The following is a 20,260-nucleotide window of genomic DNA, read 5'->3' on the forward strand; positions in this document are numbered from 1 at the left end:
AAGATCTTGCATAGACTGACCAGCATTGCATGGGGATGTTGTTCCATCCTGCATGCATGTTTAATTACGCATGTGTTGCATTGCGCTGAGAGGCAGGATTATGAGATGAGTGTCCATCAAACTCAATACAATATTAAGCTCGTGTCTGGAAGGACCCCTAGAGGGGCTCATATTGGAAATCCCACATTGGTGGGCATTCTCTCCCTAGAGATCTTCAGTGAGAGGCTGGTCAGCTCTAGCTTTGTGTTTCCTGCATTGGGCTGTGGGTTGGACTAGATGGCTTGGAAGCCTCAAAGCAACTCTGTGATTCTACTCCCTGCAGCCATTTCACATCTCCCATTTTCCTCTTTACAACTTGAGAAATGAAAATAACATAATTAATGGGTACTGTGGTTTCTGATTCTGATAGGAAAAAACAAGTCATCTATTGCTTTCAGGTAGCAGGAGGGTCTATGCTTTCGTACTATTAACAGTGAACTCCTGCCTGCAGTCATACTTGTCTTTCTCGGAAGAGAAAGCGCTCCCACGGTGTACTGGAAATTGCTAAGGAGACTGCTTGTATTGATGAGAAATGGGCCTACTAAGGAGAAAGTTCTATGGGGACACCCAGAAAATAGTTTACGTGATTTGCAGTCAAACGCTGTACTAGAGAGCTATGCCTCCTCCGACAAGCTTACCAATCATAAAAATATCAGTGTCTTTTTCATTCATCCATAATTCAGAATGAAGAAATTTTAAGAATGAGAGCCACAAACAGGGCTCACATTTGATATCCCACATTGAAGACAGACTAATGCAATAAGCTACCGGACCTGATTCAAGGTGTTTACATTAGTCAATAAAGCCCTAAATGACCTGGGCCAGATTCAATACTTGACATAATGCCTTTTCAAATACCTGTCACCTCAAGCCTTAAGATCTACTGGAGAATCCCTGCTTGTGGTTTTGTTGGGTAGTATGGCAGGCAATATGGTGACATGAGACAAGGCATACTCGGTGGTGGCACCCTGTTTATAGAACTCTCTCCCAAGTGAGATACAACAATCTTCCACATTAGCTATATTTAGATAGCAGGTAAAAACATGTTATTTGTCCAGGCTTTTGGAACCTGATGATGTTGGTGCTGATTGGAATTGAGGCTTATTGCTGTCTTTCTAATGGGTGTATGATCTAATTTTGTTTATTTTTGGGAGGCTGGGTTATAAAAACTTTTAAACAAATTAATGGCATTTTTAATAGACAAAGGGGCTTTTTTCATCCATTGCTTTATAGAATGAAGGCTATGTGTCTTTGGTTTCTATCCATCCACCTGTGCAGTCATCTTGGGAAATGAAGTCTGCCCAATGGTACTGGGTAGAAAAAGGGCAGATTCTGTTAACTAATGTTCACCCACCATATTCAAAGAAGAACTGTTTGATCTGTACTTCAGTGTTCTTCTACTGAACTCTTCTTTCTATCACAAAACATGCAAAAGGAATTTCCTATCCTTTGTAAAGACAACAAAAATTATGAAAGAGGGCTACAAGCAATACTCACACAGGAGAGTGTGTGTGTGTGGATTGATTTTAACAAATGTGAATATGTATTGTCTAACATTGTATACAATACAGAAAGAAATCCATGCCTTTTCTCTGCAGTCTATCCATCTACCATTGTTTTCTTCCATAGCATTTTTTTCTTGGGAGAAAGTGTGTGCCCAAGGGATGCTGGGAAAAATTAAGAAGGATTGCACTATTTGCAGATAAGGGTTTCATTTATTAATCTGAAAAACTAGAAAGAACGTTTGTTTCTGAACTAAATGAATGAGAACACCCTAAATGGCATAAACAGACACCCAGACTCCAACTGAGTCAAGTCTGGATCTGCAGAAATGCTTTATTTCTGGATCTGGAAATGCTTTATGTATGATGTTCCCTGTCACACTATTTGCTAATTAAATCACTTATACAAAGCTTCGCATATGTTGTACATAAGAGGCCTTTACTGTCTCTCATTTCCAGAAACTGATGAATGCATTTCCTGTCATTTTCCCTCATGTCTGTTTCTGCAGATATTCTTCTTATGATTTCTCTGAGAAAACCAGTTATTATGACTTTTAATAAATTCACTAATAGGCAAAAACCCTTGCGGTTTACGAACATACCTATAACCAAGAGGTATTTCTATCGAACTTTAAAAAGCAGGGAAATTGGGCAGCTATAGTGAATGCACCAGGGGAGCAGGAGACCTGAACTCCTCTCTGAGATATTGGACTGCCTTACAAATTTGTCAAAATGCAAACACCATTTGAGTTGGTCTTTCACAGTCCAATCCACTTTCTGTGTAGCTTGGAAGAATTTGGTAACATATGCCTCTAAGCATATGGTGAGTGTTGGTAACACCTGCCATCTCCAAAGATAGAGAATTATATTCTTGTATGTTTGTTGGTGTTCTTCTTACTTTGCTTCTTTCCTGTGTTACTACTGTTTCTGCAGAGAATCTAAACTAGAAAATTTTATTTCCCTCATTATTCATCCTAGAAATCTGTGTCAAATTTATTTTTATTAATTTCAATGCCTTTTTATTGGTCAATGTCATATGATGGTGAAGACAGCCTTTTGTGTTTCAAATTGGAGGTTATGTTCTATTTCTATTTGGGGTGCATTAACAGTGGAATCTGAGACTGCAGTTTGATGTAAAATCAGACTGATTACAATATGTTGCTACTTCAGCAATGGCTCTAGCTGCTGGAAAAAAGAGGACGCATGTTTTCAGCCTGCTATGTTTAAACCACTTTATTTAAGGCAAGGTGGGCACGGTCAATTAAAAACATAGAGCACACCTAGAATTTTGCTAGAATATATTTCACCTCCCACTGTTTTATCTTGTGCAAACTGAGACACTCCTGAGGTCCACTGGAGACTATTCTGCAGAGAGTGCCATTATTTGTTGTAAACTGCCCAGAGAGCTTTGGCTATGGGGTGGTATATAAATGTAATAAATAAATAATTCCACAATTATGTTTGGAGGTTTTTTTTAGTGTAAATTTTGCAAAGTGTTGCTGTACTTCACATGTTCACAGAAACAGAAGCAAAATATAATGTTTTACTATAGGAAACTTCACTAAAATTGCAAAGGAAATCAGACATCTGAACTATATCACCTGTCTTAATAATGTTGCTTCCTCCCTGCTAAAACAAGATAAGTACAGCATATGTCTTCTTTCTATTATTTGGGTTGGTTGCAGGTGTTGCCAACACTCACCATATGGTCAGAGGCACATGTTACCAAATTCTTCCAAGCTACACAGCAAGTGGATTGGACTGTGAAAGACCAACCCAAATTGTGTTTGCATTTTGACCAATTTGTAGGGCAGTCCAATATCTCAGAGAGGAGGTCAGGTCTCCTGCTCCCCTGGTGCATTCACTATAGCTGCCCAATTTCCCTGCTTTTTAAAGTTTGATAGAAATACCTCTTGGCTATAGGTATGTTCTTAAACCGCAAGGTTTTTTGCCTATTTGTGAATTTCCCTGCTTTTTAATCCGGGAGGTAAGAAATGGGATCCTGTGCAAGTTCGCTGAGAGTGGATTGATCATTTGCATGCTTATTGAGTTCAGTGGGATTTACTCCCCTTGCATTGGAAAATACGGGGCAGCCTCCCCCCTTCTTATGCCGTCACCCTCGGACCCGACCTGGACGCCAGCTATCAGTGTGACCCAGAGACACAATGTGAGACTCCCACCTATGCTAGGCCACTGCCGCCACCATTTCTTGTTTGCCAGGCCAGGCCGGAGCTGGGGGTGGGCTGCGGCCCTTTTGGCAGGCCTGACGCCGCGGCCTATCTTCAGGAGACAACGTTGCTGGTTGCAGTGATTTTCTGATGGCTGCTGGAATTGGGGTGCGCCCCTGCGGCCCCAGCTATCCTGCCATGTCGACCTTTGTTCGTTCCACCTTGTATTGGCTGCGTTTGTCTCTCAGTGCCTTTGCCTTTGGCTTAAGGAGAACTTTCCTGTTGGTTGCGTCTTCATGGGGCCTGTTTATGCCGCCCCCTCGCTGTTTACTACACTGGACGCTGGATGCTGAGAGTGAAAGGTGCCGCTTTCAGTTTCGCAAATGACGCACCTTTTGGACTATACATGCTAGAAGCCTTATTGAACCTTAGTAGCTTTTATCTGGTTGTTTTGGTTTTATTGCTTGTTTTTTTGATGTTGTGATGTTTATATACCTTTACTTTGTATGTCGCTCAGAGTGGCTGAGTCTCCAGCCAGATGAGCAACAAATAAATCGCATAAATAAATAAATAAAATCATGCTTAGGATAGGTGAGACTGACCACAGGGGATGGGGAGGGGGGAGGAGGAGGGAGGGGAGGAAATACAGAGGGGAGGACTGGGATGGGAGCAGGCAGGAGGGAGAGGGGAGGAGAAGGACAGGTTTGATCATTTGTATGCTTATTGAGTTCAATGGGATTTACTCCTATGCAATAATGGTTAGGATAGGAAAAACTGACCATGGGGGGGGAGGGGGAAGGAGCGTATTGGAGGGGGACAAAGGAAGGGGAGGGCAGGTTTGATCATTTGCATGCTTATAGAGTTCAATGGCATTTACTTCTGTGCAATCATGCTTAAGATAGGTAAGATAGGTAAAACTGACCATGGGGATGAGGAAGGGGAGTGGGAGGAGGGGGAAGGGGAAGGAGGGGATTGGAAGGGGATGGGGATGGGGAGGGAGAAGCAAAGGAAGGGGGAGGGAAGGGGCAAGAGGGGGGATAGGAGGAAGGAGAAGCGAGGGTGGGTTTGATTATTTGCATATTTTTTGAGTTCAATGGGATTTATTTCTGTGCAATCATGTTTGAAAATGGAAATGGACTGCCTTCAAGTCAATCCCGACTTATGTTGACCCTATGAATAAGGTTTTCATAGTAAATGGTATTCAGAGGTGGTTTTACCATTGCCTTCCTCTAAGGCTGAGAGGCAGTGACTGGCCCAAGGTTACCCAGTGTGCTTCACGGCTGTGTGGGGATTCAAATCCTGGTCTCCCAGGTCATAGTCCAACACTGACCTTGCGGAGGGGGAGGGAGGGAAGCAGATTGGGTGGGTGGGCACTGGGCAGAGGGGAAGCCCCTTTCCTTTCCAGAAGGAAAACATTGTGAACAGTATCATTGCTTTTCAGCCTTTCCCCCACCTTTTTATTCTACAGCAGTCACATGCCGCCTCCCACCCAAATTTAAACCAAAGATGTCCCTGGCGACATCCACACCAGGCCTTTATTTCACTTTGGACAGTCATGGTTTCTCTCAAAGAATCCTGGGAAGTGTAGTTAGTGAAGGGTGCTGAGAGTAGCTAGGAGACACCCTGTTCCCCTCAGACTTCAATCAGAGCGGCTGACTGTTAAACATTGAATAATCATCTGACTCTTAACATTGTTTAATTAATCGATTAAACTGGGTCTGTGAAGTGAACACACTAGTCGCCAGAGCAAAGAGTTTACATTAGCCACACCATGAGGGGGAACGGACTGATCTAGCGATCAGTTGCAAAATCTCTTTGAAGCTGAAATTAAAAAAAATAAAAAAAGCATTCAAGTTGCCCCCGCCAGGTTTTACAGTAAAAAGGGGTGGCGTTTGACTAGCGTCCCATTTTCAGAAGAGAGAGGTGGAGATGCAAAGGTACTGGCAGGACAGCGAGTGTGTTTTTACCCTGAAATAAAATGTTTACTTTCTCAAATCCTCAATTGAAATGCCCCCCCTTTTTTTAGTAAATTGAATAAAGGGGATTGCTTCTCTTAAGTGAGAGAGCTCAATCAAGAGTTTAGTAAACAAAGCCACCACTCACTGTAGCTGGAAAGGCAGCCTTGGCTATTTTCTTTTTCAGCAGTGTAGCAATCTGGAAAAAACAGAGCAACACTATATCATACTAACACCAAAATGGATGTTAAAATAAACCCTTTCAAATGCCTTCAGTATTTTATATCTATCTTTAAGTGGCCTACTGAGATTGTGCTTTCAGCTTCCATTTCTTATTGCTGGGAGAAAATATGAGCTACAGCCTGAAAATGCAAAACATTTGCTATTTTTGGGTGCCAAGCGGAAAGAAAAACTGTTGAGCTTCTTTTACATTAGGTTTGGGGTTGAGAGACTTTTTGTATGAGCAGCCTAATGATTTACTTTACAATCTCAGTCCCTCTTACTGGCTGCTGGTGATGGGATCAGTGTTGTTACCCAATGCTCTGGAGTCCAAGGGCAACTGGCAGTTGAAACAAAGGAGCATGGAATAGCTGGCTGATCGGTCTTATCTAAAACGGTGGCCTTTCCCAACCTAGTCCTCTCCAGATGTTTTGAACTACTATCCCCCTGCCCCCAGCAATGTACAGCTTGGGCATGGATTTTTTTTAATGGTGCAAGGAAGGGAATGAGCTCAGGTTTCAGGTACCATCCTATAGATGCCTGTTACAGTAGCTGGATTGTCTTCCCTATTGAGAAAGACATTGTACAACTCCAGTTGCTGGGGCTAATACTGTATTCAGTTTGTCAGAAACTGGAGGTCTCAGGCTGAGTGCTGATAAATGAATACAGTATTCCTCTTCAGGAGCGTTTGCCAGCTGTCACATCATTTGGCTAGTTTGGTTGTGGTTCTGCAGTCTTGCTGCAAGGCCTACGTTTAGTGCGAGGACTCCTAGTGGTCCAAGATAATTAAAATTCAGATAATGAGAAGTCTATCATTCCCTCTAACAGCAGCCTTAGGAGGTTGATTGCCTATCAGTTTGGAAGTGAAAAGGGCCCACACCAAGAATTCTGCATACTCCAGAAGTATATACATTGTAAATTAAAAGGGAAAAAAACCCAAATCAACAGCCTGACAAGCAATATACAGAATGTGGAAGCGATGGTTGAAGGAGGGAGAGAAAAGAAAAGGAAAGTAGAGCGGGGAAGAAAAAGGAAGTCTCTTGAAAGAGGATCAGATCAGTCTAAAAAGCTCTCTACTATGTATGGATATTTCATGGGCTGAGGACACACTTTTGCATTACCACGTTCAGATCATCTCCATCATCTCCCCTTTACCCCCCCCCGCCAGCCTGCCTAGATAGAGAACAGCCCATAGAAAACAAGGGAGAAACAAAAGATATATCGAAAGTGTGACTGGATGAGCACTTCAGTAGTAGCATGCTGACAGACACAGAAGGTAGCAGAAGCAAACACAGGAATCCTAGCTCCTTCTAACGGAAGTCGTGTTTCGCGTGAAATATATATTTGAGTTCTTAAAGACTTAAAAGAACAACGCGTCAGAAGAAAAGAGTACTCCATGTTGCGGGGGGGGCGGGAGAGAGAGAGAGAGACGGGAAATGCTCTTTGCTGTCCAGTTCTAGTCCTCCATTGATTTCTATGGGCACTCCTCACTTCCGCGTGGGGGAGGGCAAAAAAGGAACCCAAAGTGAACTCTGAAGTTAGATAGTATTCTTTACCTTTATATATCTACAGAGAAAACTTCAATTTTTAACCCGGAATCAGTTTAAGACTGTGAAATTGTGTGATACTACATTGTCTATCTCTGTGGTGACAGAAATAGGCTCTACCTCTGGCCATCCGGCTTCCTATGGACTGGCCGAATAAATTGAGAAGCGAAGTGAATTATCGGCAATATTTTGGTAATTTAGGGGGTTTAATCCCACCAGTATCTATCCTCGGCGTCTTAAATGATTCAAAAGTCGACTCCTGCTGTGCTTCAGGCGCGCGATGTAGGAGGCAAAGTGGAATTCTTAGTGGTAAGAAAACCCGGGTTGGTGTACCGCTTCTACGCGGGGTGTAATCCCAGTTTCGGGAATCGGGGAACAAGCGCGTTTTGGGAAGGCTAGTTGGGATTATATAATCCTGCAAATTTAAAGTCTTATTGATTTTGTTGAACTTGAGTTGAAGTATTTCGGCTGCCATCCTGTGGCACGCTTTTTCTGGGAGCCAAGATTCGGTAGGATTTTTTCTGCGCAAATTCCTAAAGTGGGGCTGCCGGTGAGTATTGTTCCTTTATAAATTCTCCACTGGGCCTCCGCTGAGGTAGAAGGGCATTAGAATTCCAAATATAAGAACGTAAGAAGAGCCTGGTGGATTAAGCCAGTGGCCCATCTAGTCCGTGGCCAACCAGTTGCCTTGGGGAAGCCCGCAAGCAGGATGTGAGCGCCAAGAGCACTCTCCCCTCCTGTGCAATTGGTATTCAGAAACATACTGCCTCCGACCCTGAAGGGACAGCCTAGCCATCGTGGCTGGTAGCCACTGACAGCCTTTTCCTCCATAAATTTGTCTAATCTTCTTTTAAATCAAGCCAAGTTGGTGGCCCTCACTGCCTCTTGCAGGAGTGAATTCCATAGTTTAACTATGTGCCGTGTGAAGACAATATATTTTGCCTCTAGAGTTGGGATATTTGTAGAAACGGGGTTCCTATCTAGAAATGGAATTTGTTTATTTAAAATGGCTTAAACACGCCTTTTCGTTATTGTGATACTCGTGCCAGGCGGCATATCAGCGTGTGGCGCATGTATGGAAAGGGTGTCAAGGGTGTCATTGTAGTTCTTTCTCCCTTCACGTGGCCTGGTGACTCCCTCCTTTTGATTGGCCAGGTGGCGGAGGCGAGCCTCTGATGCGCCCGGATGGATGGAAGCTGCGTGGAATGTCCGCACACCGGCGAGATCCGAAGTGGAGTTGAGAAGTTGGTTGGGAGCGGCGGAAAAGGGCTCCCTGCGAAGGGGGTGTGTGCGGTGGTCCGTCGAGTCGCTCGATCTTTCCTTTCTTTTCGGCAAGCCAAGTGGGGGCGCCTGGAGGCTGGAAGAAGGAAGGGCTGATGTCTTGTAGCCCCATGCTCTGCATGTTGACTCTTCCATGTAAGTGTGGAGGATTGTAGTCATAGCTCGGCGGGGGATTTGCCCGGCCTCCGGAAGAGGTAGATTCGGGATAGTCTAAGGAAGCATTTTTTTCACACAGTGTAAATGGAATTTGCAACCGCAAGATGTGCTGATGGCCACTAATTTAAAAGAGATTAGACAATTTCATGGAGAGGAAGTCTATCAGTGGCTCCTGGTTAGATGGAAATATACTTCCTTGAGGATAAGATGCCTCTCGATACTAGTTGCTTGGTAACATTAGTGGGAGAGTGCTGTTGCACCCACATCCTGCGTTTGATGGGTTCCCACAGACATTAAACTGGACAATGAGAGAATTGGGATGTTGGCCTAGATAGGCTTTTGGTCTGATCCAGCAGGACTTTATGCTTTTAAGAGTTACAGAGTGGAGAGCTAACAGTCAGTGTTTGGCACTTAGCTGTTCAGATGCTGCTTAATTGCAGGCAAGTGGTCTCATTTCAAAGCCAGTGTTGCTGTATTCCCAGGGATGCTACAATGGGAATGTTGACACTTTCAATGGATGCATTGGGTCCAGGATGTTGTGTGTTCTTCCCTTGATCAATTTCTGAAGTGACAGGTCCACAACTTGAGAACAGTCTGTATTTTGTGAGAAGCGTGATGGCTGAAAATATGAATGATTCTGGGCCCCAAAAACTGTAGAGGAAATCTTGAAGTCCTAGCCATGTTCCAGCCAAAATTAAGCACTTCTGAAGCCCCAAGGGAGTAAAGCACTTGCTTAAATATCTCAAGTTGAAATTAGACACAAGCCTGTCAAAAGCAGCATTTATCATATAATCAACTGCACAATCCTACACATTTTTCTTGGAAGTAAGTCCCACCTTGTTCAGTGGAACTACCCCATAGTGAGAGTGTTTGAAACTGCAATAATAATTGGATATACCACTTATTCCTGTGCAGATTAATATATAAATCTAAAATCCCATGGGTTTGCATTGTGGAGTGTTTAAGTTGCTGATTCATGATGGCAACAGTAAAATAATTTTTGTTCATGCGAATTTTAGACTGTACTTATCTAGGAGTAAGCCTCATTAAATACAGTGGTGCTTACTTCTAATAATAATAATAATAATAATTTAATTTGTGGGTCGCCTATCTGGCCAATGGCCACTCTAGGCGACGTACAATTTAACAACAATACATTACATCATAATAAAATACATCATAAAATACAATATAACAATAAAACAATAAAACAGTTCCAGTACAGAGTAGTAGGCTATTCGTCGTAAAAATTTAACCCTCCCCGTAAGTCCCAAAGGCCTGTCTGAAGAGCCAGGTCTTCAAAGCTCAGGGAAGGGGCATGTCGAAGGTCATACAGGAGGGAGTTCCAGAGAGTGGGGGCCGCCACTGAAAATGCCCTCTCTCTTGTCCCCGCCAACCTAGCTGTTTTAGTTGGCGGGATTGAAAGAAGGTCCTGTGTGGCTGATCTTGTTGGGCGGCATGGTTGGTGGCGCTGGAGGCGCTCCATCAAATAAACTGGGCCGAGACCGTATAGGGATTTAAAGGTTAATACCAACACCTTGAATTGGGCCAGGAAAATAACTGGAAGCCAGTGTAGGTCGAACAACACTGGGGTGATATGTTCCCGGCGGCGACAGTTTGTAAGTAGTCGAGCCGCAGCATTTTGTATAAGTTGTAATTTCCGGACCGTTTTCAAGGGTAACCCCACGTAGAGCGCATTACAGTAATCCAACCGAGAGGTGACCAGGGCATGTACCACCAGTGGGAGCTGATGAGCAGGAAGGTAACATGTCTAAGCAAACATGCATAGGATTGCACTGTCAGTGTACTAATGATGAGAAATAACATGCTGATGTATCCAGAAGATACACTATGTGTGTTAAACAAGCATTATATTTTGTGGAGTTTCACATGATCCTGAGATGCTCATTCAATTATGGTGATTATATAACTGAATGCTTCCATATAAGTGGCTACACTCATGAGAAATTTATTGCAAGGTAAACTATTCCATAAGAAAATGGTATTTTGAACAAACATGAGGAAGAACTTTCTGGTAGTACAAGCTGTCTGACAGTGGAAAAGACTGTCTTGGAAAGTGGTAGACACTGCTTAGGTGAGATTGGGCTGATGGCTACCTATAAGAGATGTTGTAGTTATGGATTTCCTGAATTGGCAGGGGGCTGGACTAGATGACCTCTGAGATCTCTTCTGATTTTATAATTCTTAAGTAGTTGAAGGCATACACAATTGTTACAAGACTTCCAGCTAGCTTAAATATGTGTTCTGATATAAGAGAGACTTCAGGACATTGGTGTCAAATGAACAAATTGTCACTTGTTTGTAATTTGACTGATACAATTTATGAAAGCAAGTCCTAAATTATACATTTTAAAAATCCTTTGTGGAGAGGGAAGTCTATGATGTGATTGCTTAGGGAGCTGTGTTATGTTAGTTTTCTGGGATGATGCATGCTGTTTAGAGGTGCTTTTTTTTAACATTGTACTGTTTTTGTTTGAAGATGCACCCTGTGCTGAAAGCCTTTGTTTGTGGTTCCATCAGTGGGACCTGCTCTACTCTGCTATTCCAGCCTCTAGACCTGCTTAAAACCCGGCTGCAGACCCTGCAACCATGTGTCAATGGGTGAGTATTTGACATTTCGATAAGAGACTCTTATGCTCTTGGTGTTGAAGCTTTGGATTGGAGACATAGCGGGGACAAGAGAGAGTGAGAAGTGTTTGGCAATAGGGCAGGAAAGGTCTTCTGAAATGCATCTATATGGTGTTACCAGCTGGTAGATAACTTGGATAATCTATATTTCTTCCAAATGGGGAAAACTGATTTTGGGCTGTGTCTGTGTAGTTACCTTGGTTCACAATGAGAGTACTAATAGCAAAGAAAAAACATCCTTATTGTATGTCTGATCCAGTCCTGTTCTGAGGCACTGATATAGCTAGAGGTGTCTTGGATAATCTTTACAGAAAGTCCTAAAAAGTGGTGATGCCTTCAGACATTCCAATTCAAACAGCAGTTACTCTAGAGATCATGAATTATACATGCCAGAGTAGTGTCTTTATCTTTTCACATAGTGATGTCATTAACTATAGTGTTGGCTGTCAATAGATAAGAAGTGTGGGATTCAATTCTCTTTGTGCATTGAAAGGAAATGGGATAACTTTTTTAGGAGGAAAAAAGGCTTGGTCTTTGGTGATTCTAAATGCTGAAACCTGTGATTTGGCCACGGCAAGAAGGAAAGGATTATGCTGTGGTGTTTTGCACCTGTTCCTATTAGTGAACTGTTGTGATCTGCTTGCCTGTTTTTAATATCTGATATGGTTTTCCTTCTAGGTCAGGCCATGTTGGCATGGTAACTCTGCTCTTTAAGGTTGTTCGCACAGAAAGTATATTGGGGCTGTGGAAGGGCGTTTCTCCTGTAAGTTGCCTAACAAACGGTGTGTTTCTTCTGGGTTTGTTGGAATGAACTTAATTTGTTGTGTCTGAGGTGCACACCCCATTAACAGAAATCTTAATCATTGCCATCTAAAGCAAATGGTTCAGCGACAGGCATGTACAACATGCACAACATATTTGACAATGTTTGTGATTATTTTCGTTCTCAGAAGTTGTGATCCTTGAAATAGGCTGCATAGTCTGTTGCATAGAACGGGAAAAGAGTTCTGTCTGAATGTCGCAGGAGGACCTTGTGGGGTGTACCAGTGGTCATTTAATGTGGCACAGAAACCTGTTGTTAGTCAGCAGCACGCCTTTCAGATGCAGCTAATTCCCCAAAGTTGAGGGTGTTTATCAGTCATGCAGCCCCTGGCCATTTTACTATCCCCCTTAAATTATAATCTGGTGATAATGGTGCCTATTAATTCATAAAGCATGGGAGCACCTCTTCCTACTCTTTGCACCTCTTTATAAGGGCCATTTACTGCTGCCCGTCTGAAGCTTAGTGTGCTTTCTGTGCTGCCCCAATGCTAAAGTTCTGTGCTGTTTTTCTCTTTTCCACTGCCTGCTCCCCTCTTCCCCTGTGCACCCTTTGCCCTGTGGGAAAGGATAGGTGAGGATATTTGTCCATTTCATAGATTTATAACCTGCTTTGTAAGGGGCATTCTTCACAAAGTGGCTTGCAAATTACACATCAAAACATCACCAATACAATATAATTTAAAACAATATAGAACATCTTCATACTATACTGAAGCCAGCATAAAAGCAACAAATTGCCCAGGATAACCTGAATATACAGAACAAGACCACAACACCTTTTGTACAGCTCAGTTTACAAGTAGCCACTGAAGGCCGTGACTGAAAGGTACTGTAGATCTTCCAGGCCCATTTAAAACTATTGAGGGATGGGGCTTGCCTAATTTCATGTAGGATTGACAATTGTAGGGCCACCATTGAGAAGGCCCTGTTTGTATGCCATCAACCTACTTGTTTTTGTAGGCAGGCACCTAAGTGGGACATCTGAAGCAGACCTTAAGGCATCAGCAGATTGAGATGAGTGTGGGTGGTTTTTTACATGCATGTTCTCTTTTCTGGAAAATGTAGTCTCATATACCAACCTGCCTGCCTTGAATTGTGGGCCTCTCCATGATATATACATGACACATCGCTTGAAAAAAGAGAGAAATTATAAAATTTCCATTGGAAGCTCTCATTTAGATATTTGTTCTCTCCCCCCCCATCCCCCATCATTTCTTCATAGTCCTTTGCAAGATGTATCCCAGGAGTGGGGATTTACTTCAGTACCTTTTATATGATAAAACAGCGCTTTCTGCTGGATCGTTCCCCTACAGCCCTGGAGTCTGTTTTCTTGGGCGGAACCTCACGTACCATAGCTGTTGTTTGCATGTTGCCTATCACTGTGGTGAAAACACGGTATGAGGTGAGTTTTCTAAAAACAACCTGGAGAATGTTTTGCTGTCCTGTCCCCTCAACTTATTCATAAAGGTGATTTCCTGCCCTTGAAATATGCAGCATAAGTCTTTGCTTGCTTGTGTTGTAGGCATGCGGTTTCACTTCTGTATTCGATTTGCAGAGTGGAAGGTACGGCTATGAAAGCATACACGGAGCACTGAGAAATATTTACCGGTCAGAAGGTATCCAGGGCTTGTTTAGTGGCCTGACAGCAACACTCCTACGTGATGCGCCTTTCTCCGGCATCTATTTGATGTTTTACACACAAACCAAAAAGATTGCACCATATGGTAAGAGTGGTTGTAATGCTGCCATCACAGTTTGCTGTTCCTGTAATGCGAATTGCAGAGCTTAGATAAAGTGCATCAGCCTTTTTTCCAATAGGATCAAGATGAGGCTTTGTAAGATTTCTTTACCTGGTAGACCAAAGAACAAGCTGCATGGGTGGGGGTGGGTGGGTGGACGGCAGACAGGATGCATTTCAATATATGTAGCAAAGATTTTGCATGGAGAAAATTTGCCAAACCCCTTTCACTATTGATGTACATAATTACAGATGGTTGCAGTGTGAGGTGTGGCAGAGTTTTTTTTTCCTTTGCTTAAGTTGTTGCCTTTTTGCAGCCTTACTCTGCAGGGGGGAAACTCCAAAAGCAAACTCAGTAATATAATCTGCTGAGTAATCTGTTTAGTCAGCTGTCTAGATTTTGCCAGATTAGAGATGAGCACTGAAAGGTCCAGAAAGCTACAGCAGAACACATACCTGAGTCAGCAATAGGATGATGTCACAATGAAGTCGAATGTCATTGGAGCTGGCATTACAGACACCTCTTATCTTATTTACATGCATGTTGTAATAGTACTGTGACTAACCCTCAACACTAGTTAGTATTTATTTGAAATATCAGAGTGAGCTTGGAGGTGTGCTTCAAGGAAACTATGCTCAAACTGGAAAAGATTAAGCGCATAAAGGAAGGCACACGGCAATGGGTGGGAGGAATAGGCTAAGTTTTGCTTGGGTAAAGGGAGTGTTGCGGTTTTGTGTAAGGGACATAATGGGAGAGGAATGCTGCTTTGTTTTCCTTTCTCACTAGAAGTGGGGCAAGAAGTTGTGAATTTAGGATGGGGCTAGACTTTCCATTGGGGAAATAGGACAGGTTACCTAAGGAAACCTCCTTTATATTAGGGTACTTTTTAAGTAGAGTAAGTGTCTGCAATTGAGGTTTTGAAATCATTAAGACAGATTTTATATAAGACTCCATGATCTTTTCTTTCTCCTAGCAAAAGCTAATTGTGAAATGGTTCTAGTTATTTGTTTGCTCTTTTCCAGACCAAGTGGATCCAGCACTTGCACCTTTAGTGAACTTTGGCTGTGGAATCTTTGCAGGGATTCTGGCATCGCTGGCTACTCAGCCTGCTGATGTCATCAAAACACATGTACAGTTGTCATCTGAAAAATACCTTCAGACGCGCCAAGCAGTTGCCTTAATCTTTAGGGTAAGGCTGAGTTTGTTAATGAACTAATTACATTTTTCTCTTGTTCTTCTTTTCTAAGGAGGACTTTGACCCTGCAGCTTGTCCTTGTCTGTAGCCCCAACAGCCTTGTGGGTATTCTCCTACGAGAGCAACTCTCCTAGAAAATGGTCTTATACAGAATCTCACTGTTTGTATTGCTGTAGCTCAGTGTTGTTTCTGTACTGACTGGCAGTGGCTGTTCAGGGTTTCAAATAGATATCTTTCCCAGCCCTAACTGGAAATGCCAGGGATTGAATCTGGGGCCTTCTACTTGCAAAACACCTGCTCTTCTTCAGCCTCTCTCATTCACACATTGTGACCCTTTCTCAAGGCTCAAGCTTCCCCTTGCCCCCGGCCAATCTATAATTCAGCAAAATGTGAATTTTACAAACTCAGTATATCAGTGCTTCAAAGTTTCTGGTCTGGCACACTTTAGTCTGACTTTACAACGTTGTTTTTCTGTTGCAGAATTTTGAGAGCGTTATTTTGTCCGTGCATAGGCCTTCCCTGACATTTTCCTAGGAACCCCAGACCTAAAGAGGTTTCACATTACGTCGAGTCTGAAGGAGTACTTTGGCTCCTCAACTGGCAGAGGCAGAATGTAACTGGATGACCGATATAATTGCATGAGTTAGCTAAGTTACAAGATCCGGATGTACTGAGCTGTTGTTGGTTAGTTTTTTTTTATCACTCTTGGCTTGCTTTGAGGCAGAAAAAAATCTGTGGTAAGACTGCTCTGGGAACTAACGGTTGTAAACAATATCTTTGTCCTTTGGACACTAGATTAAAAGAAAAGAGAGAGATAACACATCCCTTCCCAAGGAATTTATTTGGGTGAGAAGTTCTTCTTTAAGCTGAGGTATTACTGAACGATGCATGGATCCCACTGTCCACCAAACTGGATCTTTTATGGTTCCAGATGCACAAGTGCCTACTTGGAGTAGTTCCTAGTGTTGTTCAAAGAATACCTGTTGCACAGTTTCGTTTTGCTAGATAGTCATGCTGATCAGCTGAACCCATACAAAATGCTTTCTTTGTTGCAAGAGAGAATTCATTAATTTCATTCATTGGCATTTGTGTCTAAGCTTTGTTGCATGTGTCCATATGGCAAATGCTTACTCTTTTTTGTATGTGAGTATATGTTTGCTCCTTGTCCTACTTCATAAGTATATTTCACTTGGTTACATTGTGGCGCAGAAGCAATCCTATCCAGGTGAAGGGCTTGGGAGGAGGGCATAGGATAGGCTCACAGGATTGCTTGATTTCACTCGCAAATAAATACCCTTCCTTTCTTCTCTACTGGGCAGGATCATAATTAGATTGACCACTGTTAGCCCTGACTAAAATGCACGTGACTCAGCAACCTGGATTTTCTTTAAACACAGTTCTGAAATAGAGTTTGAGTGTCCTGAGATGCATTTCATCCAGTTTTAACAAGAAATCTTTGGCAGAGGAGCGTGGAGGGGGGATTCCCCAATGCACAATCCTGTGAACAGATACTTGAACCCAGGTAGCGAAGGACAAGCTGCAGGGCCAAAGTCCTGCCTCCTGAACCTAACACATGGTGTTGGAGATTATTATTGGCACACGTGGCTAAATGGAATCTTCACCAAATCTGACTGTGTGATTTAGAAGTTTGTCTTATTGTACTGGCTTGAGATGGAGGCTGTCTTCGCACATTTTTATTTACCTTAACACAGTGGAAGGGAAGCAGTTTGAAACCAACAGTCTGGTTAAAATTTGAGTTGGGAATATACTTAACTGATTTTTTTTTAAGACACAAGGATTCTGTTGTTCAAAGCATGATTGGAACCATAGTCTCATTAAGAGTCTGTGTCCTCTGCTCCTCTCTCTAGAAATCAATCAAAAGCTTATTTAGACACACACATTTTAACAGCTAGGAATGCTTAAAACCTCCATAGAGTCATCCCTAAACAATGGTGTATTGGTTGGGTTTACTTAGTGCCATGCATGGTTTTGGCCTTCAACACATATTGGTTAAGTACCAGAAAAACTGTCTGTTGAAAGGCAAATATGCATGGTGATGAGATGCCTTTGCACATACAGGCTTTTTCTATGGCTACCATGCAGACAGGTAGCTATGTGAACCAGCTATAAGTCCCAGATAATTCCTGTTTCTTTCCTTTGGCCTTTTAGTTTGGTGTCTTATGAGTTCATATTAATTGTGTACAAATGATAGCAAGCGCAGTACTCTTGGAAACATCTGATGGTGGTGGTAGAGCTTTAACGAGCATTCATATCTACGTCAAAAGCCCCCCCCCCCTTGGTGACAGCTGTAAAAGGTAATAAACATGTTCACCTATTTGGAAAGTATTGCTCATACTCTGAATAGGATTCATTTGCCCACAGTGATGCCTGACAAGCTAGGATTAATTATGTGACCAGTCTAGAAAGCATTACCCTTAAGAGCTTTTAACACATAGCACTATGTAGTAATATTCACTATGTGATCCCTTACAAGCTAGTGCTTAATTCCTAGGTAGCAAGGAGGGAAAATCTCTAGACAGGATAAAATACGTGTTGAAGTATCAGGAGGTAAGAGATATGGTGGCACTGACATTTTTGACTATTCATACATACAGGTTTTTACATACATTTTACATACTTTTTTGTTTTAAACCGTACTTTTCAACCACCCTAACCTTTACTTTCTAATTAAAAATCAAAATTGGTGAACATTTGCTGCAGCCTTAGGGTGCTGTTTTCAAGAGTTTGAATGCTTAAGAGTAATGATGGTGCTTGTTTCTTTTTTCCCCCTTCTACAGGATTATGGGTTGGCTGGCTTCTTCCGTGGTGCCGTCCCAAGGGCCTTGCGGCGCACACTGATGGCAGCAGTGGCATGGACTGTATATGAACAGATGATGTATAAAATGGGCTTAAAATCCTGAGTGACTTATGTTGGAGGATAATCGGCCTAACTTTGTTCTTCCACTCACTGTGATTGCTTTGTGAGACTGGCAGTCTGAGCAGATCTATGTGAGGGGTGACTTGTACCCATTTGTGGGGAAGCACTACCTGATGTCTACGCCAGTGGACCAGGCTCTTAGAAGTGAGAGTGAGCGGAGCAAAATATTACTTTGGTCATGATTGGAGGAGCATTCCAAGAAAACTGTGCCATACTTGGCACATGAGTGTGCATCTTGTTATTGGGTGCATGTGTGAGCTGTGCTGTCAAGGCCCAGTTTCTTCAGAGGGACTCCCTCCTGAAAGGTCTTCTTCAGCTACTGATTCTGAGCAGCTTCAGTGGAGAACATGGGAAAGGTTCTTAAGAAAGAAATGTTGGCATTGGGATGGCTGAACCTAGCAACCTCACAATTCTTTTCGATGACTCCAGTCTGCTCAACTGTGTGCTGCCTTCTCTCATCTTCAGTAATGCATTCTCCTTGTAGCCCAAGAAAAAAAAAGCCTATAGCGGAGACACTTGCAAGGGTTAGAGGAAGTGCATCTCTTCCAGAGTTTGTCTAGTGCAATTGTTACTGTGTTAAGTATTTGAGAATGAACAAACACCACCATGACTGAAAGCAACCCTGTGACACATGCTCTTGCTATTCCTTATAATAAGGATGGGGAACCTGTAGTCTTCCTTGTGTTGGACTACACTCCCATCATCCTTGACTATTACCAGTGCTGGCTAGGGATGATGCAAGTTGGGAGTACACATCTGGAAGCATACAGGTTCTCCATCTCTGCTTTACAGGATAGCTTTAGTGTGGTCAGCACTGTAGTTGTGAAGCTATAACCTTCATCATGATTTCTTCTATTCAAATAGTCTTCGTTAAGCGCGCCTGTCTTTTCAGTCCTCTTCTTCTGTGTTCATAAAATGGAGGAAAAACTAAGCTACTTAAGACAATGCTTGTGAGTCAAATGCTGGCACAAATCCCTCTTAAGCTAAGAAATTATCTGTCTAAACGTTGCTGTAAGTCAGTTGTCTTGAGCAAAGCTGACTCTTCAATCTTCCTGTTTAGCTTTCTCCTAGCTGAGTGTTGCTTGCTTGTTTTTATTATGCACTCCTTACTCCACCGATCAATCTTAGTGGCTATGCTGCCATTGTATAGTTATCTTTCGTGTGAAGAGAATAGAGTAGGTGAAAAGCTAAGTGGAGGTAGCTATTAATCTCTGCATTAATGGCATTTAAAACACCTTTGTGTGGCTCCACTGCTACTCATATAGCTGTGCTTTCCATGTTAAGAAGCCTTGTCCTCTCCAAAGATCTGTTGCCTTGAAGCCTCATGAGAGAACTTCCTTCTCTCTTTTGTCTATGAAGGGACTCCATTTGACTTAGGAGTGCTTGGAGAAACTTGTCCTGGGCCATTTCTTTTATTATTATTAAAAGCACTGAATTTTAAAAATGCTCAATTTTTTAAATGCGTGCAAGCGTAATTTTCCCTCTTAGTTTTTGCCTAATACTTCAAAAATTAAAAGCTTGACATGCTCTTAGGAATAGAAATGTGAATTAATAGTAAACAGGTGAATCATCTGTGAGGGTGGACAGTTTTAATTCCGTTTAGGCCTCCCTTTCAAGGGCTAATCTGGCCTTATGTATGCACGTGCATAATTCAAAGCTCTATCCTTCAAATAATGTATGTGCTTGATGTGAAAAATCCAATGAGTTGTCATACCTGGGTCTCTCATCTAAGCTGCCTGGACTTCAATTACAAAAAAAATATAATCAGTCTGGAGTTTCCAAAGATACTCCAATTACGTTGGGGTAGGGGGAAGGTATGCCACCAGGTCCTATATGTGCAAGAGGTGAGGGGAAAATGCACCATTTGGAAAATCCAAAAAGGGGAGCTGCACCCCCAGCATCCATAGGAATAACAACAAAGCCCACATATCAGGATGCTACTACCCTTCTGCCATACAGCTGTCAGGGAAGCCAGTGAATTCCTGGCGATGGACAGATGTACCCAGCACTTCTTCCTGCATCACAACACGCTGCATGATGCCGCCGCATT

The 20,260-nt window shown here is 42.6% G+C and overlaps 1 protein-coding gene across 8 annotated transcripts; it reads left to right on the plus strand.

Annotated features, from left to right (window-relative positions):
- The first annotated feature begins 7,418 nt into the window (after positions 1 to 7,418).
- On the plus strand, positions 7,419 to 19,654 carry SLC25A38 (solute carrier family 25 member 38). 8 transcript variants are annotated; one of them, XR_009758155.1, is made up of 8 exons: positions 7,419 to 7,739; positions 11,368 to 11,489; positions 12,195 to 12,279; positions 13,561 to 13,740; positions 13,861 to 14,062; positions 15,100 to 15,266; positions 15,753 to 15,956; positions 18,071 to 18,156. XR_009758155.1 is itself a non-coding variant. In XM_061586956.1 (7 exons), exons 1-7 carry the CDS (start codon positions 7,671 to 7,673, stop codon positions 18,191 to 18,193), a joined length of 948 nt encoding a protein of 315 aa, XP_061442940.1. In that variant the 5' UTR covers positions 7,430 to 7,670; the 3' UTR covers positions 18,194 to 19,654. The 8 variants fall into 8 exon arrangements, 7 of the variants coding, with proteins under 7 accessions (XP_061442945.1, XP_061442946.1, XP_061442940.1 ...); XM_061586956.1 differs by lacking the exon at positions 15,753 to 15,956 and having other exon boundaries at positions 7,430 to 7,739; positions 18,071 to 19,654; XM_061586958.1 differs by lacking the exon at positions 15,753 to 15,956 and having other exon boundaries at positions 7,431 to 7,622; positions 18,071 to 19,654.
- The last annotated feature ends 606 nt before the right edge of the window (positions 19,655 to 20,260 follow it).

The sequence above is a fragment of the Rhineura floridana genome, chromosome 10 (genome assembly GCF_030035675.1).
Source record: "Rhineura floridana isolate rRhiFlo1 chromosome 10, rRhiFlo1.hap2, whole genome shotgun sequence".
NCBI lineage: Eukaryota > Metazoa > Chordata > Lepidosauria > Squamata > Rhineuridae > Rhineura > Rhineura floridana.